Genomic DNA, 27611 nt, shown 5'->3' with positions numbered 1-27611 from the left:
CTCAATCCCATAGAAGATTTGTGGGCAGACCTAAAAAAGCTTGTGCGAGCAAGGAGGCCTACAAACCTGACTCAGTCACACCAACTCTGTCAGGCGGAATGGGCCAAAATTCACCAAACTTATTGTGGGAAGCTTGTGGAAGGCTACCTGAAACATTTGACCCAAGTTAAACAATTGAAAGGCAATGCTACCAAATACTAATTGAGTGTATGTAAACTTCTGACCCACAGGGAATGTGATTTAAGAAATAAAAGCCAAAATAAATCTCTTCTGACATTTCACATTCTTAAAAAAAAGTGGTGATCCTAATTGACCTAAGACAGGGAATCTTTGCCAGGAATTGTGAAAAACTGAGTTTAAATGTATTTGGCCAAGGTGGATATAAACTTCAACTACATGTCAGAGCTAGACATTGTGTTATGGCACAGCTGATACGGTCCTTTTCAGGTCATGTAAGGGTTAGTTCTACCTGAAGAAGACCAATATGGCATGCCATTTGTAAAGACGACTTGAGCAGAAAAGTGAGCTGCCATTCATTTATTCTATAATTTGTGATTCCATCCTTATCCCCTAAATCATTTGATCTATGAAAATGTAAGACAACTAAACACTTGAGCATAATTTATTAGACTTTTACAATATCTCATATTCCCTCAAGGCTAACACTACTGTAATTTCTTGACATTTAATGATCAAACTATGGACGGTCAAGAACTCCCAGCTAAAAAGTAATGAACATCTTTCAGATCAATTGACAGAAAATGTGAATGGACTAAGGGTGGTATACACACACACACTTCCCTTTTCACAATATTGACAATATGTTAATATATATACACATGGCAAGAATGCAAGGGAGAAATTAGGGACTTATTTCAAAGTAAAATTTAAAAGGCTTTGACATTGCAAGAAAACACAGCCTTCTCAAATTTGCCCAAGTCACAACTCAGAAAAAGGCAGTCTCACAGGCAGTTCACCATCAGCAGATTCACATAACTATGGAACTTCTTCAAAAAGACACTGCATTCAACACCAGAAATACACATAGCAACAGTGATCACTCAGTAGTTCCAGTTCATGGTGGTATTGTATTCTCTCAACAGTCCTAATAAGCCACTAATCTGTGTGTGTGCGAGACAGTGGGGAAACAATTCTACTGTAGGCCTCTAAAAAAGGGAAAGACAGTCAAATGACAATTGGTTACACTTCATGAAACAGTCCTTAAGCATACCCTAAGTCACTCACTACCAGCACAACAGGAAGTGAAGTGCCACACAGGAAGCAGGCGGGGAGAGAGTTTCTCCCTCATAGGGAGGGGGAGAGATGGCTCAGATGACATCGTGTGGAGAAGGGGACTGGTCAGGAGGCTGTTCGCTGTCTGGTGGGGAGGGCCTTGGAGGGGGTCCAGGGGGAAAACTGTCTGGGTGGGGCCTCATGGGAGCATAGCCCATATGCAGCAGAGGTGGAAATCGCCCAAACATTCCCGGGGGAGGTGGTCCTCGCACTTCAGGGGAAAACAAGGGGGAAAGCTTTACGTATAGTCAGTCTAACAGTATACATGCAGAGTCATTTAACCTGCAAGATGTAGTGAATGTGGTATAAAATTATATTCCTCATCTCCCACCCATAGCTTGTTAATAGAACCAAATTACATAAAAAACTTCAGTTATAAATGCATTATAAGTACAAAGCACATATGAGCCTTTAATATGTAAGGGATACAGAGAATAATACTTACTGCCTATGGGTGGCCCTGCTGGACCTCGTGGGGGGAAGAAGTCTGGGGATCCGTAAGGGCCTGGGGGGCCTCTGCGTGCAAAGTAAGGGTCCATGGGGGGGAGGGGACCCATACCAGGGGGTCCTAAGGGAGGAGGCCCCATCCTCGGTGCTGACATGTGGGACTGCGGAAACATTTTAAATATAGATGTAGGATCTTAATTTGATCACCCTTTTGCAGGAAAAATTTCAGGGGAAAAAAAAATATATACTAATAATTTGAGTTACTCTGAATAGTCAAATAAAAGGGCAATTTCAAAATGTGGTAGAATGTGTAGAATTGCAGAAAATCTGTGAACCTGCTCTTTTTTCTCTCCACCCCATGGCAAATAAGTAGAATAGCAGCAAAGCGCTGTTTTTCTCTTTTGGGGGGGATTTCTTTCACCCGGGCCTCCAAAAGGCTAGGGCCAGCTCTGACTGAATGTGTGGGTTTGAATGTGGGTACGTAGACCCATGAGCCACTGCGGCCATGATAGCAAACTCAGATTTTTTGTAATCCCACACCCCTGTCAAAGTTAACCATCCCTGTAGTAGAACATTTTATGATCCCAATGGGAAATTGGTTTTACAGCAAAATATGCACCTATGGACAGAGGGACAGTACATGAATGAGCCAATGTATTGTTAATATAAGGGTTAGAATACTTACATCCCTTTCATTTTCACCAGGGCCCATGCTGTTTTCCATAAATGTTGAGTCTGCAAGAACACAAGAGAAAAAAAACACAGTAAGAATCTAGCTATATCCACTTCAGTCTTTGGTGGGTTTATTTCATTCCAGCCTTAAGAACTTGATGAAAAGAGGGTTCATTCATGCTCTTTAATGCTATCAGCGCAACTCTGTCAAAATAAGGGAGTTTCCACATTGGGCACAGTGTTCTGATTAATATGTATTGCTTGAAAAAGTAATTACATGACATTTTATGGATTACTTTGTGTGGAAAGTAACGTGTTATTACTTTGAGTTACTTTCATGAAAGAAAAAAAATCTCAAACTCAGTTTGTTTGACTCTGAGGAACCGCGCACGCTCTACCAAAGATAGGCTACTTACTAACTCAAGTTTGATCACAAGTTTCTCCTTTCATCTATGGCGCTGCTTTCCTGTGATAGTCTACAAAAGCTGTGCTATCATATGGGCTGCTTACACACACTGCATTCAGAAAGTATTCAGACCCCTTGACTTTTTCCACATTGTTACCTTAGTATTATTCTAAAAATATATATATTTATCCCCTTATCTACACACAATAACAAAGCAAAAACAGGTTTTTAGAAATGCTTGTCAAAAATAAATAACTTGTGGAAATGTGATATTTCAGTATTTTTCAGACCCTTTACTCAGTACTTTGAGGCACCTTCCGCAGTGATTACAGCCTCCAGTCTTCTTGGGTATGATGCTACAAGCTTGGCACACACAGTTGGGGAGTTTCTCCCCTTCTCTGCAGATCCTCTCAAGCTCTGTCAGGTTGAATGGGGAGTGTCGCTACACAGCTATTTTCAGGTCTCTCCAGATGTTTGATCGGGTTCAAGTCTGGGCTCTGGCTCAAGGATGTTTAGAGACTTGTACCGAAGCCACTCCTGCATTGTCTTGGCTGTGTGCGTAGGGTCGTTGTCCTCTCTAAGCAAGGCCCTTCTCCCTCGATTGCGCAGTTTAGCCGGGCGACCAGTTCTAGGAAGAGTCTTGTTGGTTCCAAACTTATTCTATTTAAGAATGATGCCACTGTGTTCTTGGGGAACTTCAATGCTGCAGACATTTTTTGGTACCCTTCCCCAGATCTGTTACTCGACACAACCGTTCTTGAGCCCTCTTCCTTGGACCTCATGGATTGGTTTTTGCTCTGACATACACTGTCAACTGTGGGACCTTATATAGACAGGTGTGTGCCTTTCCAAATCATGTCCAATCAATTTAATTTACCACAGGTGGACTCCAATCAAATTGTAGAAACATCTCAAGGATGATCAATGTAAACAGGATGCACCTGAGCTCAATTTTGAGTCTCAGTTCTGTTTTTGTTTTTTAAATTAGCAAACATTTCTAAAAAAAAATGTTTTTCGCTTTGTCATTATGGGGTATTGTGTGTAGATTGATGAGGATTTTTTTTTAAATGTAATACATTTTACAATAATGCTGTAATGTAAAATGTGGAAAAACAGGTCTGAATACTTTCCAAATGCACTGTACACTAAGAAAATCTGTACAGATATCTGGCCATCTTTTCATTCAAAATCTCTCTCGAGCCGCCAGTTCTGGTTATAGATTGCACATAATACGGACCCTAGAGATGTATAGAGGGCACACTTGCCACTAGATGGGAAAGCCCTTTACGGGCTTTTGCTATCAAAGAAGCGATCAATGGCTCGCTCAAGAATCAAATGAGGAAACAAGTCGAGATCGGATCATGGAAACGCGTCCAGTAGGGATATGAATCTGAAAGTAACGCACACGTTAGTTGACAAAGAATGTTATAATATCACCCAATTTTTTTAATTTACTCCGTTACTCATAAAAGTAATCTGATTAGGTAATGAGTTACCCAACACTGGGCAAAATATCCTGCTCATTCTCTAGCTAACATTATATTATTCTTCAGAGGTATACTAATCATGTACACTCCTCCTAATTCAGTGTGCTGCTGACAAAGGAGCTTGGTCTGAATCACGTCAGCATTAAAAAGATACTGTCCTGAAATGTATTTCATCACTTCACTTACATACTCCAAGCACTAAACATCCTTTTGAAGTTTATTTGACAGAGTGGCTATGGTGCAGAGATACAGTCTCAATCACTAAAACTAATTATACGGCGCTGTAATACAGAGAGAGAAAAGGTCAAAAAGGAGGGTTCTCACCAGATTGATCTCCAGGGTGGGGCCCAAAGTTGTGGGGCTCAGCAGGACCGGGGCCTCTGGGTGGGGGAGGGCCCATAGGCCCAAGGGGAAAGGCTCCAGGCAGGGGTCTCCTGTAGGGAAGGCCTGGGTCTGGATACATACACCCTTTATGAGCAGAGAGAGAGAGAGAGAGAGCACCGTTTCAGCAGCCTTATTCAGACCAGCTGCACTGATGATGGGGATCAGAGCAGAAACGTCCAAAACAACCAGTGTGCTGTCCAAAGGGGACTGGAGGTCAATTGCAGGTCAAAAAAACTAACAAGCATAAAATCATGATGCATTTACTTAGTACACAGAACAGTGACAGTAGTAGAATGGGTATGATGGAATTGTCATTGACTAATCAAAATACAGTGATGCCACATGCTAATCGCTCCCCCCATGATAACTGATCTAAATGGTTAAAAAGTTCCTAGCTCCAGGGCCTCCTGAGTGGCGCAGTGGTCTAAGACGCTGCATCGCAGTGCTAGCTGTGCCACTAGAGATCCTGGTTCGAGTCGACACAAACCAGTGGCGGCTCAGGCTCTGACTCTTCAATACATTAGTGAGGTTGGGCGATTAGGCCTGGCTCGCAGTTGGCGTTCCAATTCATCCCAAAGGTGTTCGATGGGGTTGAGGTCAGGGCTCTGTGCAGGCCAGTCAATTTCTTCCACACCGATCTCGACAAACCATTTCTGCAAGGATCTCACTTTGTGCACAGGGGCATTGTCATGCTGAAACAGGAAAGGGCCTTTCCCAAACTGTTGCCACAAAGTTGGAAGCACAGAATCGTCTACAATGTCATTGTATGCTGTAGCGTTAAGATTACCCTTCACTTGAACTAAGGGGCCTAGCCCAAACCATGAAAAACAGCCTCAGACCATTATTCCTCCTCCACCAAACTTTACAGTTGGCACTACGCAGTCGGGCAGGTAGCGTTGTAAAAAAAATAAAACATTTCATGAAGCTCCCGACAAAGAGTTCTTGTGCTGAAGTTGCTTCCAGAGGCTGTTTGGAAATAGGTACAGTGTTGCAACAGAGGACAGACAGTTTTTATACACTACAGCACTTGGCGGTCCCATTTTGTGAGCTTGTGTGGCCTACCACTTCATGGCTGACCCATGGTTGCTCCTAGACGTTTCCACTTCACAATAACAGCACTTACAGTTGAGCGGGGCAGCTCTACCAGGGCAGAAATTTGACAAACTGACTTGTTGGAAAGGCAGCCTGTGAGAAAGACAGCCAGTAAGGCTGTGTGCTTAATTTTATACACCTGTCAGCAAAGGGTGTGGCTGAAATAGCTGAATCCACTCATTTGAAGGGGTGTCCACATACTTTTGTATATATAGAGTAGTCATACACTCACTGACCACGACTAGGTCTGCACCTCACAGACTGATAACAACAGTGATTTGAACCAATAAAGAGTATCTCAAACCTCTCACAGGGCCGGCTGACCACAACAGTAACCAACTGAGGGGAATTGTTTAGCTGTGAAATAATCTGACAGTCGATGAACAAATATAACTCACTCTATAACTAATTATATTTCTCTACAACCCAAAAGAAAGTACAGACATCTTTACATAGCAAAAGATGGTAAATCATACTGACGTAAATAAATAACGAACACACACCCTTTAGGGCTGATACTGAATGAGTATTTTTCACACACAATATAGTAGGCTAGAAGATTAGAATAACTTCTGTCTGTAGTGATTAGAGGGGCTGCTGAGATCATAAGGGGGCGATAGCGGGTGGTCATCACTGTACCTGGAGGGGGTATAGGTGGGCCCCTGCGATCCCTCTCCCAGGTGGGAGATAGCGAGCCACTGTCAGAGTGACCACCACTCCGATCAGAGTCCACCCCACCGGTGGGCTCTACTAGGCCTCGGGATACTGGTTATGAGAGAGAGAGACATGTGGGAGTGGTAGGTGAGCAAGAAAGAGAGAGACAGTATAATGTCAATGAGTTCATGAAGCAAGGATGACAAGACCAGAATAATACATAATGTGCAAAGACAATGCTCCCTCTGTAGGTGATACAGCTGCATATCATTCCCCATTTTGCAGGTGCGTGCTCACCACCAAAGCAATTTAGACTATAAAGATAAGCATCTCTGTAACAGATGCATCAACCTTCAAGCAAATTAAGATTCAGCATGTATTTGTATCAGGTGATTAAGAACAGACTTCAGCATTGCTTTACTCAATTTAATTGACAGGGATTAAATAATAATCAAAACTGAATTAAATAAATTAAATAATCTATTTATCCTGCTTTCTTAATGGCATTTTCACCATGTCATGGCACATCAGTTGGTACTAAATAGAAAACGTAAATAGAATCCTAATTATAAACTCATGACATGCCAACGATTAGAACATGATACTCTGCAATGCTTCAAGGACACACGCCTCAAGCCATGTACATTTGGCTGCGGTGCAGTGCCACATGTTGCACTGAAGAGGCGGTTTGGACTGGAGAAGTCACCTCTGCCTCCCGGTGCCATGGGAGGGAAGTTTGGAGAGAGGTGTGGCGGGCCATCCATCAGGGTGGGCGGAGACAGGAAGGTTCTGTTCTCGGAGGCAGGGTGACCCAGGGGGGAGGGGCCATACGGTGACCTTTCACCTGCAGGTCAGGGAGAGGTAGAAAGTTAAAATATCAGAATAATGACCTATTCAACACCTAGTCCCTATTACACGATAGGCACTCCTGTAGATCTGAGAGGATTGGATGGACATAATGTAAGTAGTTCTGTTAATAATAACTTCATCTTGACTTTCGGATTGTCGCCATATTGCTTTCACCTATCTAATCGTCTCAATGTAGGGAATAGGAGCTAGGGGGCGAGTTAGGATTCAGCGGAGGATATGATTATAGTTAGGGTGATAGGAGGGTTATTGTAGACTCACCTCTGAATGGAGGTCTGCCCATGTTGTCCAGAGCATAGGGGTCTTTCTCCACCAGATCTAGCTTGAACTGAGTATCAGTCAATCTGCATGGAGACACACCACAAGCTGGAGAATACTTTCCACACTGCAGGGAAATACTATTTTGTAGCAACACGTGACAACACTGGTATCTGGTGAAACTGACTGTTTTCTTTAGTACTTACTTTTGCCTGAGGTGTGCATTCTCTCTTTTAATGTCAGCCAGGTCACGGTCAGCAGCTCGTGCTGCTAGCTACAATGCAGACAATAGAGATTACAGTTGAGTCGCCAAGCTGAGGAAATCCTATATAAGCACCGATCCCACATGTCTTTCTGCTGCTCATCAAGAAAGATTTGATGTGGGTCTTGGGGGTGTGGCTTGATGTGGGTGTGTCATGTTTGTAGATCGTACCATGGTAGTTACTGTTGTTTGTCCCTCTTGAGACACTGTGGCAACATAGTCACTATCACTTCCTCAAAATAGTCAGCATTGATCTAAGGTCTTAGCTAGATGTAAAATTGTGTGACTAAGGTGTTTGGTGCAGTATTTCTCAAGTAAAAAAAATACATGTATGTGGGTGTGTTATGTTCGTATATATTGTACCCTGGCAAGTTACTGTTGTTTGTCCCTCTTGAGACACCATGGCAACAACATAGCCACTATCACTTTCTAAAAATGGTCAGAATTGATCTAAGGAGGTCTTAGTCACACAATTTTACATCTAGCTAAGGTGTTTGGTGCAGTATTTCTCAAGTGTACTGAGTCAGCTGCTGCTGGCTGCACTCATGACTGATTTCGGAGAACATGTCTACAACATCATCAGCAAGCTGTCAAAAAATCTTAAATAAAGCAAAAGCTTCACGCTGTTTACCAGTGCCCAAACATCACTAGCTAGCTAAGTTCCATGTAGTAGTAGCTAGCAGGCAGGCCACGTTAGCTAATCAAGTCACTGGCGAGTGGCGACGTGTGCGCTTCGGTGCAGTTAAAAAAATATATATATATTACATTTAAAAAAATATATATATATATATATTTTTTTACAATCCATTACCAGAGTTTGCATCTGTCTCGCAGTGTTTGGGCAAGTTTGTCTTACTGCCTAGAGGTTCTGCGATTAGATAGAGCGCAATCAGAGCCGATTTTTGGCATTACCGTCTCGTGTTAGTGGGCATGGTTGCAATCCAAACCCAGCCCTTATGTAAATTGTGATGACCTCAGTTACACAAATCTCACAAAACTCAGTTTAGGAATATACTGACCTTATGACCAAAATGATCCTACTTACACTTTAGTCAATTTTGGCACTGGAATAAACATTTCTAATATCGATGCCACATAGGCTGTTTTCAACCAGAAATGCATTCAGTTGCTCTTTAACATGACTATGAGCTGAGGTGTGCGCCATAGTGTGTATGTATGTTACTACTATGTACTTACCCAGTTATTGTGTGCCTTCTTTTCCTGGGAGGTTATCTGAAAAATGGAGGGAGAATGACATTTGTTATTGGCCATATATCAGATAATTGCATGTGGTTTATGTTTTCCCGCCTCTTATGACAGACTGTCAGATCTCCCACCTGGATCTTGTAGGCCTGGTTGGTTTTCTCCAGCTCATCCTCCAGGTCTTGTGCTCTTTGCCTTTGTGTGGAAAGAAAACAGCACCTTGATGCAAGCACTCGCAATACAAAACGCCCTGCGAAAATTTTGGACATGTGCAACTCTATGTTTCACAAAATGAATTGTATGTATTCGATTGACAGCAAGTGTACTGGAAGTATACCTTTAAATTTCAGGCCTGTATGAAAACACCGTAAACAAGAGATTTGCAGGGTATGTTTGGAGACAGGTGATATCTGGAGTCAGGGATGGTTTGTGTGTGTGTATGTCCAGTAGCCGACCTGTAGCTGCTGAGCTCCTCCACGGCCAGGCTGATACTCCTGTCAGCCTTGGTCAGCTTTTCCTCCTTCTGCAGACGCTCCCTCTCCTCCACCGTCAGCATCCTGACACCAGGGAGAACACCCATTATATGCATACCACAGAGTGGAACAGCCATGATCAGACAAACATTACCAGGCCTTGTGTGGTCCAGTGCATCTCAGTTGTTAGAGCATGGCGCTTGCAATGCCACAGATAGTGGGTTTGATGCCCATTGGGGACACCCTTACATAAAAAAGGTTTGCACGCATGACTAAGTTGCTTTGCACAAGTGTCTGCTAAATTACATATAGTATTATATTACCAGGCATGCAGCAGTTCAATAGTCCCACTTATTGAATATAGTTATTATGAAGTGTAACCAAACTTTCATAAATCAGCCATTATCCTTCATAAATGTTTTTTGGTTTTGTATAAAATGACAATGTTCATGGATGAAGCTGTGCATTTGGGTCAGCCTTAGAGTGGCTCCTGTACAGTACCTGTGTAGTTTGAGCTCATTCTCCTGGTACATCTCTGTCATGATCTGCAGTTTCTGTTGTAGTTTCTGCACCTGGCCCGTGTACTTCTCACTCTCGGTCTGCAGAGAGTCCTTCTCATTCTCAAGTTTCTTAATCCCCTCTGCAACCCAAGAGTCAACCTGGTGTTAAAAACTAGACATGGTTTTTCGTTAAAGGTCAGAAGTTTACAGCAGTTTTAGGCCGGTTTCCCAGACACTGACGCATGTCCTTTTTAGTCCAGGAGGACAAGGCTTAATATGCATCTGGGAAACCAACCCTTTGTGTCTGTTGTATCATGAACAACTGAAGCTCATTTCAATATAAACCGACAGTCATTTTATGTACATTATAAAATTAACTGTGTTATATTCTTGTTTTGTTCTCCGCAGTGAAAAGTTACTACTGAACAGCATAATACTCTGCTTACCTTGGAGATCCTCCATGGCCTTGACTTCATCTGCTAGCTTGGCAAACACCCTGTCCTTGTCTTCATCCACCGACTTCAAGTCTGCATTCATCTGAAAAAATAAAAGACAAGTCTCATTTCCCATCTATTGCTGACAAGAGTTTTGTTTGTAAAAACAGAATTTTATTTAAGTGAAGACATACCTTGGCTGCATGAATGAGTTTCTGTATTCTTTGTCGTTGATGGTTATCTGTGTATAAAAAAACAAAAAAGTTAAATCTGGGAAAAGACAGATATCCCACTTCCTCAATATCCTGACACAAATGTTTTTTTTTTTAATAACATCCGATGATCTTGCATAATAATACGAAGAGATGGTGAGCGAAAGCCAGTTGATCATACCTACTGGCGGTTATAGTCTTATCTACCGGAACCTCACCTGGCCCCTCTCTATTTTCCACCCCTCGTGTCCCATTTCTCTCCTCTCCGTTGGCTCCGTCCCCCAGCACTGAGTCCCAGTCCTTTATCTTCAACAGGCAGTCTGTCAGGGACTAATGGAGAGAGAGAGAGAGTGAGAGCGAGAGAAAGAACGAGAGAAAGCGTGAGAAGGCTTTACCATTTAAATAACTATAGTTTTTCCCCCAAGGAAACTTATTTTGTTGAGTGATACAACAAAACACAGTATATACCATTTAAAATAATCGAGGATTCCCATTATGACCATAGCCTCAAATAGTTGACACCCTAAGTGGCGCAGCCTAACTAATTGTTAGTTGACACTAGGGCTGTGGCGGTCACAAAATGTCATCACCTTTCGGTTACTCGTCCAACACTCTAACCAATAGCCTACCTGCCGCCTACAAGCCATTTTAAAAAGTCTAATAAATCCATGTAATATAGCCTACAATAAATCTTCACAATACAACTCCACAATAAATCCATTATTTTAGACAGGTCTAAAGAAGCATGATATGAAGAACATGTAGTCTATTTCAGAAGAAAAGAATAGAACTCAGATGTCCTTATGTTAGGTCCTGATGTTGCTGTGCCAAATGGCTGTGGGCTACACTAGTTAATTTAGCAGACAAGATTTGCTTATAATTCCCTGGCCTTATTTTAGATTATCGTACAAAGAATACAAATGAACAAATATAAATATTTTCTCCAAACAATTTGAGTGAGTGCACACGAGGCTATTCTGTGTTGAGCGGTTAACAATGAAATAGGTACTCCTATATGCTTAATTTAGAGTTATTAATGTAACTTAAGTTCTACAAATGTTGGGCGATATGTTTTGATTTTTAATACATTGTAAGGCTGCATGATGAGACGAATGATGATTTGAATGAAGTCTCTGTTTGTTTTGCGCAAGGCTGTACACACAAATAGTCTCATTCACAAATTTGACAAGCACTTGATAATTCCTCAAATTTCATGGCGGCAACCCCTTTGCGGCCGTAACACGCCCCCTAAAAAATCCATGCCTTTTGCGGCCAGAGTGTTGCATTGAGCCCTTCTCCCGGTGTGTGCTATGCAATCCGAAGCGTCTCTCACTCACACTGCTTTTCATCACGTGATCTTTTTTTGTTGTTTTGAGACCGGTCTTCCTCACAGGCTACAAGTTAAGACAGAAACATCAGGGACGCAACTGCGCCAAAATCCAATTCAGAGGTGCATATTGAAGATATTTTGTCAGTCAACAAGATGTGGTGGCCTAACAAACAACAAAAGCACTAGCCTATGTCAATCTACTATCCCCCACAGTACAAAAGTCGACCTATTCTACTCTGTGCAAGAAATAAATATTCCAAACAGTCTGGGACAGTTGTGGGATGTGATAGATCCCAAATGATGCAAACGTTTTTTATGCAATGTGGCTGATGCAACAGATCAGAACGTTTAGCTTAAAAATGTTGATAAACTATTAGGCTATTTCTTCACATTAAAAGCACAGCAATGTGCACATGATTAAGTGCTATAGGCCCGAATGTTTCAAAACACCATTATCAAAAAGGACCTTAAATTATGCATGTAATGCTTCTATTATAAAGGTGCATTTTATGGTGAAAATTATCTTCCCCAATCTTGAAACTCACTCGCTGCTTATATATGCCAGTTAGGGTCTACACCCCTTGTAAAGCTGATCAATGTGCTTGATTTTAAGAAGTTATTTGGCCACTTTAGTTGTGATACAAACCATATAGACCTATGGCCTAGGCTACATGAGGTGTGTGACTATGATTCGAACAAGTCGCAAAAAAAAAAGGCATAGTTTCTTATGATGGGCATCATTCACAAATGATAATATATAATTCACAAGTGATAGGCTAATATTGTCACCGATCAGACTATTCTTTGATTTAATCTGGTCTTTACATATACAAAATAATATATATGTGTGACATTTGTTTTGATTTCGAATGGACCATTATCATACACCTGCAAACAGAGGATGCTTTTCCCTGTGGTTTATTTTCATGCCAGCCAGGTAGGCTCTACTCCTGTTGTAAATATAAGCAATGTGCTTAATATTAGGAAAGTTGAGAAATAACTATAAAAAGCTGATGGAATCCTCCTCTTTTTATTAGTGGCCATCACTCGGTTTTCTCCCACAATTGCCTATAGAAATGTTGCGCAACATGAGCTCCTATGAAGTGTTTACATTGATGTCAGAGTGATTAGAGGGACAACAGAGAACTGAGTATCAGGTAGTAAACAAGTTTGGTAGGCTACTAATGACCAGCAGCAGCCCTTGGAGAAGCTTAATTACCGTGACTAAACAGTCATCTGGAATTTGACTGCCTTCATGACTGCCGGTGTGGCGGTAATACGGTCACCGCAACATTCCTAGTTGACACCCTCAGTAATATTGTGTGTGGTGATTGCTTTTTCCCAGTACAGGGAAGAATATGCAAATGTTTGTTATAGGCACACATTTAGCTGCATGTGGTTTTTGCCAGTGCAGTAATATGAATGCAAACCTTGATGCTCTCGTCTTTGGTGGCAGCATCCTGCACCATTCCAGTGTAGGAGCTCTCACACATCCTCATCTCCTCCTCCAGTTCACTCATCCGCTCCCCCCAGTCCTCTGCTTCCTGGACCAGCTGTGGGAAGAGGGGGAGAGGGTGAGGACCCCACCAGAATATAGGACACTTTCTGCTTTCTCTTCAGCACAATCCATGCAGGTTCTTTGTATAAACGGCAACCAGGCCTGATATGGAACTGGAGTATAAAACACAATAAGTGACAGAGCCATACATACAGATATCAATGGCTCTGATTCGTTGGCACTGTATAGCTGTAAATGGACATCTTATATGTCAGGTTACATACCTGTGCATTTTTCTCCTGGAGCAAGGCCTTCTCTTCTTTTGCTGAATCCAGATTATTCTGATTCCTCTCACTGTTCATGTCATATATTTTTAGGGTTGTCTGTGCCTGAAAAGAGCAAAATGTGTTACATCTATCCTGGCTCTAAGTGTGTGGACATTTTTTTAATTTTACCTTTATTTAACTTGGCAAGTCAGTTAAGAACAAATTCTTATTTTCAATGACGGCCTAGGAACAGTGGGTTAACTGTCTTGTTCAGGTGCAGAACGACAGCCTTTTACCTGGTCAGCTCGGGGATTCGATCTTGCAACCTTTCGGTTACTAGTCCAACACTAGGCTCTAACCACTAGGCTACCTGCCGCCCCGACATGATTAACATGCCGAACAGGAAGGAATTACCATTAACGTGTTGTTCATGATATAACACTGTAATGTGGACCAGTGTCAGCGTCATACTTTACCTGTTCTGTCTGGGACTTGAGGTCCCTGGTTTCTTCTTCTACAGTTTTCAAGGTTTCCTGCATATCTGCAATCTGTAAAATCACACAAATCACCACATCTCAAAAATAAACGAACTGTGAAATATGAGAGCAAAAGAGTGAAACTGAAAAAATAAAAGATGTAACGCATAAACATCAAAACGGTGAAAAATGTCCAGTCCGAAGTCAAACTCACCGTCTTCTCCTGCTGCAACCTCCTCGCTCTCTGGATATGTAGGTCCTCCTTTAACCTTTCTATATCATCTCCAAGCTGTGTATTTGACTGTTTCAGCCTCTGGAACATCACCTGAAGAGGAGACCATTATAGGTTTCCTCGGACTTGAAAGTCACACGCATACCAAGTCCTTTTATACCATTTGCCAGTGTATTTAGAGGTGAAATATGAGAATCTTTATTCAGTATTGAGAACAATTATACTGTGTAATTTCTGTGTCTTACCTCCAGATTCTCCCTCTCTGCGGCGTGAGCCAAAACGCCACTATTCCGCAGGGCAGATTCCAGTTTTTCATACTAAAAAAGGTACATAAATAAACATAAACAAACAGTAGCAAAGGCATTCATAAAACACAGGTCTATACAAAACATGTAATTTCCGAGGGCATTGCATTGAATAGTTTGCGAATCCAGTCAGTCAGAAACACACACACTGCATTCTTTGACATAGGACTCACTTTTTGTTGAACCTCACTCAAAGTCTTAAGTACTTTGCACTTTTCATCTAATAGTTGAGCCACCTTCAGGCCCATCCGCCTCTCTTTGCCAGAATATAGTCTGCTCTTTATCTGGAAACAAGAACAATTTTGTCAGCATGGTCACTCCCCGATCAAAAGAAAGAATGCTGTTGTTCATCTCTATACTTGCATGCTGGTATAAATATCAGACAGTCAACTTACACATTGGTAGAACCTGCAGGTGAACAATAGGAGGGTGCCCAACCCCAGTAACGTAGTGATTATGACAGCTTCCCATGGAAGCCCATACAGGTCAGGACCTGGCCTTACATCATCAGGAAGGGATGACACAACCTGGGTAGAAAATCAGACAAATTGCTTACAATCAAAAGACTTGCTATAGTATTTTTATTCAGGTTTCAGGCCCTGGATTGTGGGTACATAAGTCAAAATACAGACGTCCAACTTCCTCTAAACACAGACACACAGCTAGTTGTTGTGAGTGATTGAAAAGTAAAGTGATTGCAACAAGGAGCCACAACAAGCTCGCATTTAACACCATTGTCTACTCCAAGTTCGTCACCAAGCTTAGGACTCTGGGTCTGAACACTTCCCTCTGCAACTGGATCCTGGACTTCCCGACGGGCCGACCCCAAGTGGTGAGGGTAGGCAACATTACCTCGGTCACGCTGACCCTCAACACAGGGTTGTGTGCTTAGTCCCCTCCTGTACTCGCTGTCCAACCACAAATGAGTGGCCACGCACAACTTCAACACAATCATCAAGTTTGCTGACAACACAACGATGAGTCACCCTACAGGGAGGCGATCAGTGACCTGGCAGTGTGGCGCCAGAACAACAACCTATCCCTCAACGTCAGTAAGACCAAGGAGCCGATCGTGGACTACATGAAACAGGAGGAGTGAGCATGCCCCCATCCACGGGGACGCAGTGGAGCAGTTCGAGAGCTTCAAGTTCCTTGGGGTCAAAATCACGAAATACTTAATATGGTCCAAACACACGCACACAGTCATGAAGAAGCTGCGATAGCATGGGCCCTCAAAAAGTTATACAGCTGTACCATTGAGAGTATTTTGACTGGCTGCATCACTGCCTGGTATGGCAAAAGTACTGCCCTCAATCACATGGCGATAAAGAGGGTGGTGAGGACAGCCCAGTACTTCACTGGGGCAGAGCTCCCTGGCATCCAGGACATTTATATCAGGCAGTGTGGTAGGAAGGCCCAGACAATCGTTGAAGACTCCAACCTCCCTAGCCATAGACTATTCACTCTGCTTCTGCACAGCAAGTGATACCGGTGCATTAAGTCTGGCACCAACAGCCTCTTGAACAGCTTCTATCCCCAAGCAATAAGACTGATAAATAGCTACTACTCTGTTTATCTTATATCCCGATGCCTAGACACCTTTCCCATATACATATCTACCATCACTCCAGTATCTCTGCACATTGTAAATACGGTATTGTAACTGACCCTGTACATAGTATGCTTACTTACTTATTGTGTTGGTCATATTTATTATTTTATTTGTATATATATTTTTATATTACATTGTTGGGTTTTGAGTTTGCAAGAACTGTATTTCACTATACTTGTGTATGTGACATTAAACTTCAAATGTGAAAATAACTAGGCAGCTATCTAGCTACTTAGGGTGTTTTAACACTTGGTCAATTTCAGTAAATTTTTGTGAACTCAGTGCGGTTGGCTTATTTTTTAGTTTTGAGATCGGTTTGCATGAATTCTGCGGTCCGGTTCAATTTTTTTTTTAGGGCAATGTGAACAGAAAGCTTCCCAGGTTCGCTTGTCAGTATACCCGCACCACACACACACTATTTTTGAATTTCCGCGCATCCTTGACAATCCTTAATCAATATCTAAAAACAGCACGCTTTTCCTCCGCGAATCTGCACATCATCTTCTCTCATTTGTTGCACCAATGTGAGGGTTTATGGTAGGGGGACAGGTGTTGCAGTAGTCTAGTGTGTGGTACAGGAATAATTACAAGCGAACCTGGGGAGTTTTGTGTTCACAATACCCTAAAAATGGAACCGTACCTCTGAATTCAAGCGAACCGAACCGAATAAATAATTAAGCGAACCGCAATGAGTTCACACAAATTGACTGAAAGGGACAAAGTCAAGTGTGAACACACATTAGGATGCAACAGATAGCTAACGTTAGTTAGCTGGCTAAATGAGCTAACATGTCATTAGTTTACGTTACGATATCTTACCAGGAAACAGTGTTCTCGTGGACAACAAGACAAGACACTAGCTAGCTAGTTAACTAAACAATGTAGATAAGCCATATTTGACAGTCCTACACAATGAATCATTGAATTCACAGAAATGACAAAGTTGGGTAACGCTAGCTACACCATTTGATGTTTTTAGCATTGACTAGTCCAAGCTAAGCTAGCCATCTAGCATGCTAACTGGATTTGACACTCACATCTCTCACTTTCTCCACGGCTAGAGTGTAATAGGTCCTTGCTGTCATTTTAAAATCAGCCAATTGGGTAGCAACTGCCTCACCACTTGTTTGATCTTCCATTTGTCGAATATTTCATTGAATTATTATTTCCATGATTATATTAACATTGAAAAAACAAATGCCCAGCTGTCATCTTGAAGTATCGTTGGCAACATGAAACTAGAGAGTTGGGACACGTATGACGCTCAAACGTGCGCAGGTTGATGCTATTTTATGCACCCAGAACTCGCTCAAACGACTCACTTTCGTTTATATTGTCCTAAAACGAATATTGGTTGATTTGTATAATTCTAACCCTACACAATAATGTGTTAATTTGACTTTTCACTCAAAAGGAGTATTGGTAAATGTTTCAGCGCCCCCACTTCCTGCTTTAATGTTGAGTTGGTATATTCTCAACGTCACCAATTGTAGAACTATCCATGCTATCTTGCATCACTGGGGCACCCCTAACCCATGACGTTGCCATTTAAAATGGTTCAAATTAGAGTTAGGTTAGAGTAGAGGTAAAGGTTAGGGTTAATATTTAGTTTAGGGACGTCCAAAGGATTCCAAATAGCCCAAAATCTGTCCACGAAGTGAGGAATTTTTGTATGGAGGTCAATCAGTGTCTAATTTGGTGAATAACAAAATCGAATTGCTAATTTGCTATGTGAGTCTTATTTGATTGACTATAAATTTCGTAATGGTTAGTTTGTTACAAATGCACTGTTATACGTGAATGCACTGTTATAAGTGAACGTGGCATTTTGGCATCTTTGGAAAAAAAGACTATATCGGAGTTGTCGGTGTTGTCATAGAGATAGAGGACCCATCAAATAAAATGTTATTGGTCATACACATTTTGCAGATGTTATTGTAGGTGCTTATGATGGATAAAATCAGTTTTAGCATGGACATAACCCCTTTTAGAGTGGGGAAAGGGGGATACCTCGTCAGTTATACAAATCTGCATTTAACCCAACCTCTGAATCAGAGAGGTGCCGGTGCTGCCTTGATATACATCCACATCATCACCCGGGGTACTGTGTGTTAACTGCCTTGCTCAGGGGCAGAATGTCAGATTTTTACCTTGTCAGCTCGGGGATTCGATCTAGCAACTGTAATAACATATTAACACATGTAACCCCCCCCCGCACAGGTGGCTGAAACTCCATAACCACAGTTCACATCACACACACACACACACACAGTTTCACAACAGGCGCACACACCTCAGCACAGAGAACAAAGAACTCAGCTCTGCACCAATGGAGAAGTGACAGCGGGACCAGACCAAGCCCTGGTGTTCCACGCCAACCAGTCCGAAACAAGAACAAAGACGATTCTACCTACGTCATTCTATGTACAAAATCCTATGCACACCATGTTTCGGGGCGCGCTTCAGCTGTCTCCCTCTGAGTCAATTGAACGAGTCCGTGCACGCCGGAGCAATACTTTTCACTGAATAAACAGCCTTACTTTATACTCTATTCCACCGAGTCCTGGTTCATGACCGAGTCCAGTTCCTCCAATCTTATCATCAACACAACCTTTCGGTTACTGGCCCAACGCTCCCATTGAGGGTTCCACCATTTTAAACTAGTCAACTGAATGGGGATTCCTATGAATTGGGAGTAATTAGCCAATGAAGAAGAAGAACATTGAATACTTTCAAATGGAGATAGCCTCAATGGCGCTGCCCATGCTGTCACAGATGCTATAGTGGCACAGATAAAAGATGAGTCCTCTATCTCTATAGACTTTTGTTCACATGCATATCTACCTTATCATTGGCTAAAATGGTCCCACCTGATCTCGCCTACTTCCATCTTTGAGGACATGTTTTTCCATTGTTAGAGCGGGTCACTTTACAATCTTGTCAATATAATAGACAATCCTTGCCTACACTCAAACTGATGAAACCTGGATGAAACAAATGCAAATTGTAGTACACTACAAAATGTTTTGAAAACAGCACATATTCAACCTCTATACCCATTCTCAAATAATCTATAAACATGGAATAAGTGACCTTTCCCTCCAGCTGAGACCAACTGTTACTAAAGTCCCTCTGCTGTCACCTGCCCTGCCCTTTCAGAGTAGGCCCAGAAGTTGTTGTTGGTTGGGTGTTTACCTTTCAGCTAACTTCTCAGTGCATGTCCAAAACACTACCTCTCACTCACCTGGTCAACATCCTGAACCTCCATCTCTATTCTCTATTTAAAATGCTCATGTTATTGCACTACCACAGTGCAGTGAATAGCCTAGTCACTAAAGCCAACTCCTCAAAGTGTTGGATGATGACTGTGATGGATGTTTTATTGCATACCAGAGAAACATACCAGAGGTTTTAAAGGACCAGCTTCTTCGGCTATCGGGTCAATTAATAGTGTATTGGGCTGTTATGTCTAATTCAAATGCCACAACCCAAAGTTCCCTCTTGGAAGAATTAAGCTATTCTATTATAATGATGACGAAGAGGGGACATTCATATTGACACATGCATTGTGCAGTCCAATCCTTTTAAATTAGATCTCATTACATCTAAATAGATGACACAGGGGTATATTTAAAGCAGTCATTTAAGCATTCTTACCTGTACAGTGAGCCATTTCAGAAGCACCTTAACCATCAGCATATGAGCAATAGTATCACCAGTGACTTGACGTGCAGAAGTCGAAAGATATTCCACCCCTGCTTATCTTTAACTCCCTCCCTGGTTTGCCCATCCATCTGCCAGTCTGAATGCCCCCCTCAGTAGATATATTTTCTTTTCAGGTTGGTTAGGTCTTCGTTTTCCTTACGCGTAAAACAATCATCATTGATGCAGTTTGTCTTGTCTGTATCTGCAGGAGAACATGTTGTATTATGACACCAATTCATTCTTAAAACATGAAGACATTGTCAATAAATGGTGGTCAGATTTAGAACATTTCTAACAATGACCGAATTGCAAAAACTTTGACAAAATATGCTAACCTTTCCAATATTGACATGCAAGAGACATGCAAACACTGGTAGGAATCTTTTTGTTATGTTTGACAGGAGTATTTCTAGTTTTGTAGTGACACACGTTTTGTGGATTTGTCTTCATCCTCCAGAAATCCACCAGATGGAGTTTTTGTCCAATCCATGTAATACTGCAGGAGCCTCTCAAAGCCTGATATTATAGCAAGGTCCTTATCACCATCTTGGCCCTCATTCAAAGTCTCTGAGCGTCTTAGGTTGTAGTCAAGCCACATTAGTATGTGCTTCCCAAACAAGTCCAACAAAGTAGTTCTTACCTGCACTTAGGTGCTTTTGGATATTCTTGTATTCTTTCAAAAATGTTGTCGCTCTGTCAGAGTCCTCTACTGAAGGTGACTGAGACTGTGGTTCTGGTTCATGGAGGTCCAAGTCAGGAATAACAGGTAGGGGTTCTTGTTATTCTTCTTCTCATCCCTTTAGTTCTGATAATTCTTGATAATTAGAACAACTATCTGAAAGGAAATTCTCACCTGAATACAATGTATCATGGTCTACTGTTCTCTCTGACAGAGTAATGACATCATTAGCTTCATCAGTGGAGGAAAGCTGATTGACTGCACGTAAATTATCATAAGCTAATTCGCCCATCATCGGTTTCGCTATCCTGTTGGCCGAATTCCTGTGCTCTCTCCTTCTCAAGACTGATCTTATTATGCAATCCTTTGGTCCTTTTTGAAAGTATTTCCTTGCTACTGACTCTCAGATGTGATTACTGTCATTCATCTGATTCCTGTTTTCTTGTGGCAGATTTTTGTCCTCAATTGCTGTCGTCTGGTCATTCATCATCCTGGATCTATCCTTCAGGATGTTTTCCTCGTCACTGTCTTTTTTTAGATTCATTGACTTCCCGTGGTCATGAATGAAATCTTCCATTGACAAGTTTTCTGTATCTGCCTCCTCAAGGATTGCTGTCTGTCTTTCTTAATTTCCTGTTACTGTCTCAGGGGGAACTAGCTCTGAGCCATCAGGATAACTTTTGATTTTAGCATCATATCTGGAACGGCTGTGTTTCATCATTCTCAAAGACATTGTCTCGCTCAACTGAAACTATTTTCCCTGGTTCTATCCACTCTGTCTCAGTAACTTCGATATTTGAACCCTCTTCCAACTATCTCAGATGCTTTGCCCACTATATTACTTTCCCTACCATCATTGGCTTTATCAGATAAAAGTTTGTTACTTGTAGTGTCATCATTTAGTATAGTTGAGTCTAACGTTGGGTCATGGGTTATGTTTATCAACCCTACTGTATCTATGGGATCAGCCTCGTGCCACTCCTTGGAATGATCAGAGGAGAGAAATTCTTCTTGATCAACAACTTACATTACATTGGAATTACTTCCCTCATAGTTTAGAAGAGAACGAGTCTTTCAGAGAAACTGAATCTTTGTCGATTTCTTCAACATGAACATTCTTATCTGGTGCCTTGAATGTATTCTCATTCTAGTCCGTACTTATCCACCTCCTCACTTGAGGTAATCAACTGATGTCCTTCCTGTCCTGAGACATTTTCAGTGACAGGTTCAGCTAGGGATAGATTCAGAAAAGATTCAGCTATATCAGCATTATGCAGATAGGGGTCAGGTGTCTGTGCGATTTCCTCCAGCACTGAAGCATCATCAGTAGCTGGCGTGTTTGTCTGATTATCACTGTCCTCTTCTGCCGGGCACTGAGACACTAGAATACTATCCTCTCCTGTCTGATTGGATGAGACCACTTTAATGCCTGTAGTGTCAATGTCCTCCACGTCAGCATGCATTACAGACGTGTCCTTTGATACATCAGGTAGCTCCTCTGTTAATATTTCTGATTTTGTCTGAATAAGAGTCAAATCAGATAGATTTGAAGTCCCTGAGCCTTCTAAAATGTTCCGACCAACTGAATGATCAGGCTCACCATCATCCAGGCTATTTTCAGAGGTCAGCAGCAGGACTCTCTTGATGGTGATTAGAGACATCTTCATCACTTGAATGCATAAGCCCATTGAGGAGCACAGTTGATTTTCGCACATCTTCATTGTCCAACATAAATTGGTTTGGCTCTACATCTCCACGAGAACTGAAAGGTTCATTAGTGGTGGTGACATCATCTAACTCTAATCTACCAGCAGAGTTATGCTCATCATTTTCACCGATCTCAGCGATAGCTGTATCAACTTCAAGATTCAGTATGCCAGTTGTGTTCTTTAATTGAGGGTTGTGGGACAATTAAATATTCTTGCTAGTGTCAAGAGCTTTTTGAATGCCTCCTGTATTTCATTAGCACTCTGAACCTTACCTATAGTGGAGAGAACAAGTATTTGATGCACTGCCGATTTCGCAGGTTTTCCTACTTACAAAGCATGTAGAGGTCTGTAATTTTTATCATAGGTACACTTCAACTGTGAGAGACGGAATCTAAAACAAAAATCCAGAAAATCACATTGTATGATTTTTAAGTAATTAATTTGCATTTTATTGCATGACATAAGTATTTGATACATCAGAAAAGCTGAACTTAATATTTGGTACAGAAACCTTTGTTTGCAATTACAGAGATCATACTTTTCCTGTAGTTCTTGACCAGGTTTGCACACACTGCAGCAGGGATTTTGGCCCACTCCTCCATACAGACCTTCTCCAGATCCTTCAGGTTTCGGGGCGGTCGCTTGGCAATACGGACTTTCAGCTCCCTCCAAAGATTTTCTATTGGGTTCAGGTCTGGAGACTGGCTAGGCCACTCCAGGACCTTGAGATGCTTCTTACGGAGCCACTCCTTAGTTGCCCTGGCTGTGTGTTTCGGGTCATTGTCATGCTGGAAGACCCAGCCACGACCCATCTTCAATGCTCTTACTGAGGGAAGGAGGTTGTTGGCCAAGATCTCGTGATACATTGCCCCATCCATCCTCCCCACAATACGGTGCAGTCGTTCTGTCCCCCTTGCAGAAAAGCATCCCCAAAGAATGATGTTTCCACCTACATGCTTCACGGTTGGGATGGTGTTCTTGGCGTTGTACTCATCCTTCTTCTTCCTCCAAACACAGCGAAAGCTCTATTTTTGTCTCATCAGACCATATGACCTTCTCCCATTCCTCCTCTGGATCATCCAGATGGCCATTGGCAAACTTCAGACGGGCCTGGACATGCGCTGGCTTGAGCAGGGGGACCTTGCGTGTGCTGCAGGATTTTAATACATGGCGGCGTAGTGTGTTACTAATGGTCTTCTTTGAGACTGTGGTCCCAGCTCTCTTCAGGTCATTGACCAGGTCCTGCCGTGTAGTTCTGGGCTGATCCCTCACCTTCCTCATGATCATTGATGCCCCATGAGGTGAGATCTTGCATGGAGCCCCAGACCGAGGGTGATTGACCGTCATCTTGAACTTCTTCCATTTTCTAATAATTGCACCAACAGTTGTTGCCTTCTCACCAAGCTGCTTTCCTATTGTCCTTTAGCCCATCCCAGCCTTGTGCAGGTCTACAATTTTATCCCTTATGTCCTTACACAGCTCTCTGGTCTTGGCCATTGTGGAGAGGTTGGAGTCTGTTTGATTGAGTGTGTGGACAGGTGTCTTTTATACAGGTAACGAGTTCAAACAGGTGCAGTTAATACAGGTAATGAGTGGAGAACAGGAAGGCTTCTTAAAGAAAAACTAACAGGTCTGTGAGAGCCGGAATTCTTACTGGTTGGTAGGTGATCAAATACTTATGTCATGCAATAAAATGCTAATTAATTACTTAAAAATCATACAGTGTGATTTTCTGGATTTTTGTTTTAGATTCCGTCTCTCACAGTTGAAGTGTACGTACCTATGATCAAAATTACAGACCTTTACATGCTTTGTAAGTAGGAAAACCTGCAAAATCGGCAGTGTATCAAATACTTGTTCTCCCCACTGTATTGTCTCCCCCAATGGAGGGGGATGTGGAGCCTCATTGCTGTCATTACCATCATTTTGGGATAGCCGTCTGAGGAGTAGCGGAGATCTCTCTTTTGGCATCTGCAGCTGCCGGTTTTATATCTGTTACCTCATCAATTTGAGCATTTTTATAATTGGTATCTGCCTGAAACAGTGATGCCAGAGTGTCAAACATGGATGAGAACACAGACTGAAACTTCTGACTGAAGGCTGATATCTTTATACTCTTTATCCTTGTCTATAACTATATCCTCCTCCTCTTCATGATCCTGTTCCCCATAAAGGCCTGCAATATTGTTATAGATTCTGCCATACCACCCTGCATCTTCCTCTTTTCTAAATTCACCACCATTTCTTCCTGACGGTCTTCTTGACCGTCGTCATAATCCCCAACAGGTTTTGAGGGGTGTGTGTCTGTTCTCTCTGTCTCCTTACCAGTGTCATCATCTCTGTGGTGTTCTGTTTATTTTATTTGCTCCACTGTAGCATCATGATGAGACTGACTTCATTCAAGATCCTGTGGGTCTGTTATATCATTTCATCTGGATCAATGTTTTCCTCTCTGCCTGCTGCTGGTACTCTCTCTTCAACTTTATCCTGTTAAGACTGACAAAATATAAGAAAAATATAATCTCTATTGCCAATATTCAACCAGGAGTTAGAAGTTGTGGGTTGCTCTTCCACTTCTTTTCCTCTGGAGCTTTTTCATCAAAACCGAAGGCACTAGTTAGTCCATCTCCAAACCAGACGGACATTTCGGTCTGCTTTGTCTCTTCCTCCAATTGGTTCCCATCAATGTCCAAAGCACGTTTCCTTCTCCTGAAAGACTGTTCTGGGTTGTCATCTTTGGGATCATCAGGGCTTTCCCCACCTAAACCAAGCAATCCAGTTACTGTATAGTCAATCCACTGAGACCCACCTTGTTCGCTAGGTGCAGGTTTGGTATCCATGAAAAAGTCTTCCATTCGGACCTGATTGGCATCTTTGTTCTTGTTTCATCACTGCTCTGTGACGAATGTTTGGACACAAAGACATCTTTGGAAGTTTTAGATTCTGGAGCATTATTGGTGGTGATCTCTTGAAATTCTGAACCGATATAAACTTCATTGTCCCACTCACTGGAGTCATTATCAATTAATGTGCCATACTCATCAACGCAGAAGAAGTCATGTTTCTGGAAGGAACAGAAGAAGAGCTTTAACAGAATGTCTTTAATAGAAAGGTTTAAAGCACTGATTATTCACCCTTTAATTTACATACTTTCAGTACACATATACAGGCCCAAAACGGAAATGCATAGTGCACTGCAAAGATTACCTGTGTGGCTACTTCTTTCTCTGAGATTTTGCATACATTTCCTCAATTTTCACAGCATATTTTAGAAAATACCAATATCGTCTATCAATCTGAAATACAGTTTAGCGCACAAACATTATTGCATATTTCACATTCAACAAAATATATGTAATTGATCGTAATTTTAGTTGTATTGTGGTACTTTTCTGTAAAAATATGGGTTTTAATGAAAAACACTTACACTTCCTGTACATAGATCATCTCCTTTACCACTGAGTTTGTGGTAAACAAATATCACATCCCCTATTTAGAAGTTAAGGAATCTACAGTCCTCTCCCCGATGCTCTAGTGGCCATGACCCGACTCAGAAAGCCTATGAAAAGTCACATAAGGTCATCAGACGACAGACGACACCATTCTGTATACTTCTGGCCCCTCTTTGGACACTGTGTTAACTAACCTCCAGACGAGCTTCAATGCCATACAACTCTCCTTCCTTGGCCTCCAACTGCTCTTAAATGCAAATAAAACTAAATATATGCTATTCAACCGATCACTGCCCGCACCTGCACGCCCGTCCAGCATCACTACTCTGGACGGTTCTGACTTAGAATACGTGGACAACTACAAATACCTAGGTGTCTGGTTAGACTGTAAACTCTCCTTCCAGACTCACATTAAGCATCTCCAATCCAAAATTAAATCTAGAATCGGCTTCCCATATCTCAACAAAGCATACTTCACTCATGCTGCCAAACATACCCTCGTAAAACTGACCATCCTACCGATCCTCGACTTCGGTGATGTCATCTATAAAATAGCCTCCAAAACTACTCAACAAACTGGATGCAGTCTATCACAGTGCCATCCGTTTTGTCACCAAAGCCCCATACACTACCCACCATTGCGACCTGTACTCTCTCGTTGGTTGGCCCTCGCTTCATACTCCTCGCAAAACCCAGGGGCTACAGGTTATCTACAAGTCTCTGCTAGGTAAAGCCCAGCCTTATCTCAGCTCACTGGTCACCATAGCAGCACCCACTCGTAGCACGTGCTCCAGCAGGTATATCTCACTGGTCACCCCCAAAGCCAATTCCTCCTTTGTTCGTCTTTCCTTCCAGTTCTCTGAAGCTGGAGACTCATATCTCCCTCACTAGCTTTAAGCGCCAGCTGTCAGAGCAGCTCACAGATCACTGCACCTGTACATAGCCCATCTGTAAACAACCCATCTATCTACCTACCTCATCACCATAGTGTATTTATTTATTTATCTTGCTCCTTTGCACCCAAGTATCCTTACTTGCACATTCATCTTCTGCACATCTACCATTCCAGGGTTTAATTGCTATATTGTAATTACTTCTCCACCATGGCCTATTTCTTGCCTTAACTCCCTTATTTTACCTCATTTGCACTCACTGTATATTTACTTTTTGTTTTCTTTTGTTCTACTGTATTATTGACTGTTTTGTTTATTCCATGTGTAACTCTGTGTTGTTGTATGTGTCGAATTGCTATGCTTTATCTTGGCCAGGTCGCAGTTGCAAATGAGAACTTGTTCTCAACTAGCCTACCTGGTTAAATAAAGGTTAAATAAAAATAAAGGAATAGGAAATTTTACTTTACAGGAAAGGATATAAAAAATGTATTTGTTATATAAGATACATATTTCTTTCTTCTCTTGTTGTGTACAGTCGTGGCCAAAAGTTTTGAGAATGACACAAATATTAAGTCTGCTGCCTCCGTTTGTATGATGGCAATTTGCATATACTCCAGAATGTTATGAAGAGTGATCAGATGAATTGCAATTAATTGCAAAGTCCGTCTTTGCCATGCAAATGAACTGAATCCCCCCAAAACATTTCCACTGCATTTCAGCCCTGCCACAAAAGGACCAGCTGACATCATGTCAGTGATTCTCTCGTTAACACAGGTGTGAGTGTTGACGAGGACAAGGCTGAAGATCACT

At 41.9% G+C, this 27611-nt stretch overlaps 1 protein-coding gene across 3 annotated transcripts; it reads right to left on the bottom strand.

Moving 5' to 3' along the window:
* Positions 1-522: 522 nt before the first annotated feature.
* LOC112244925 (melanoma inhibitory activity protein 2) lies at positions 523-17767 on the bottom strand. Of its 3 annotated transcripts, none has more exons than XM_024412814.2 (23): positions 17401-17766; positions 15147-15278; positions 14925-15035; positions 14692-14763; positions 14429-14539; positions 14215-14286; positions 13757-13861; positions 13405-13527; positions 10863-10974; positions 10627-10673; positions 10445-10535; positions 10000-10138; positions 9481-9582; positions 9160-9220; positions 9020-9055; positions 7767-7834; positions 7564-7646; positions 7142-7279; positions 6421-6546; positions 4630-4773; positions 2426-2475; positions 1739-1901; positions 523-1504 (listed from the first exon to the last, which is right to left on the bottom strand). In XM_024412814.2, the coding sequence occupies exons 1-23, from the start codon at positions 17500-17502 to the stop codon at positions 1329-1331; spliced, it is 2364 nt and encodes a 787-aa protein (XP_024268582.1). In that variant the 5' UTR covers positions 17503-17766; the 3' UTR covers positions 523-1328. The 3 variants fall into 3 exon arrangements, with proteins under 3 accessions (XP_024268582.1, XP_024268584.1, XP_024268583.1); XM_024412816.2 differs by having other exon boundaries at positions 17484-17763; XM_024412815.2 differs by lacking the exon at positions 6421-6546 and having other exon boundaries at positions 17401-17767.
* Between the last annotated feature and the right edge of the window lie 9844 nt (positions 17768-27611).

Source organism: Oncorhynchus tshawytscha, linkage group LG11, assembly GCF_018296145.1.
Source record: "Oncorhynchus tshawytscha isolate Ot180627B linkage group LG11, Otsh_v2.0, whole genome shotgun sequence".
Taxonomy (NCBI): domain Eukaryota; kingdom Metazoa; phylum Chordata; class Actinopteri; order Salmoniformes; family Salmonidae; genus Oncorhynchus; species Oncorhynchus tshawytscha.
This window is presented reverse-complemented; position numbering and strand designations above follow the sequence as displayed.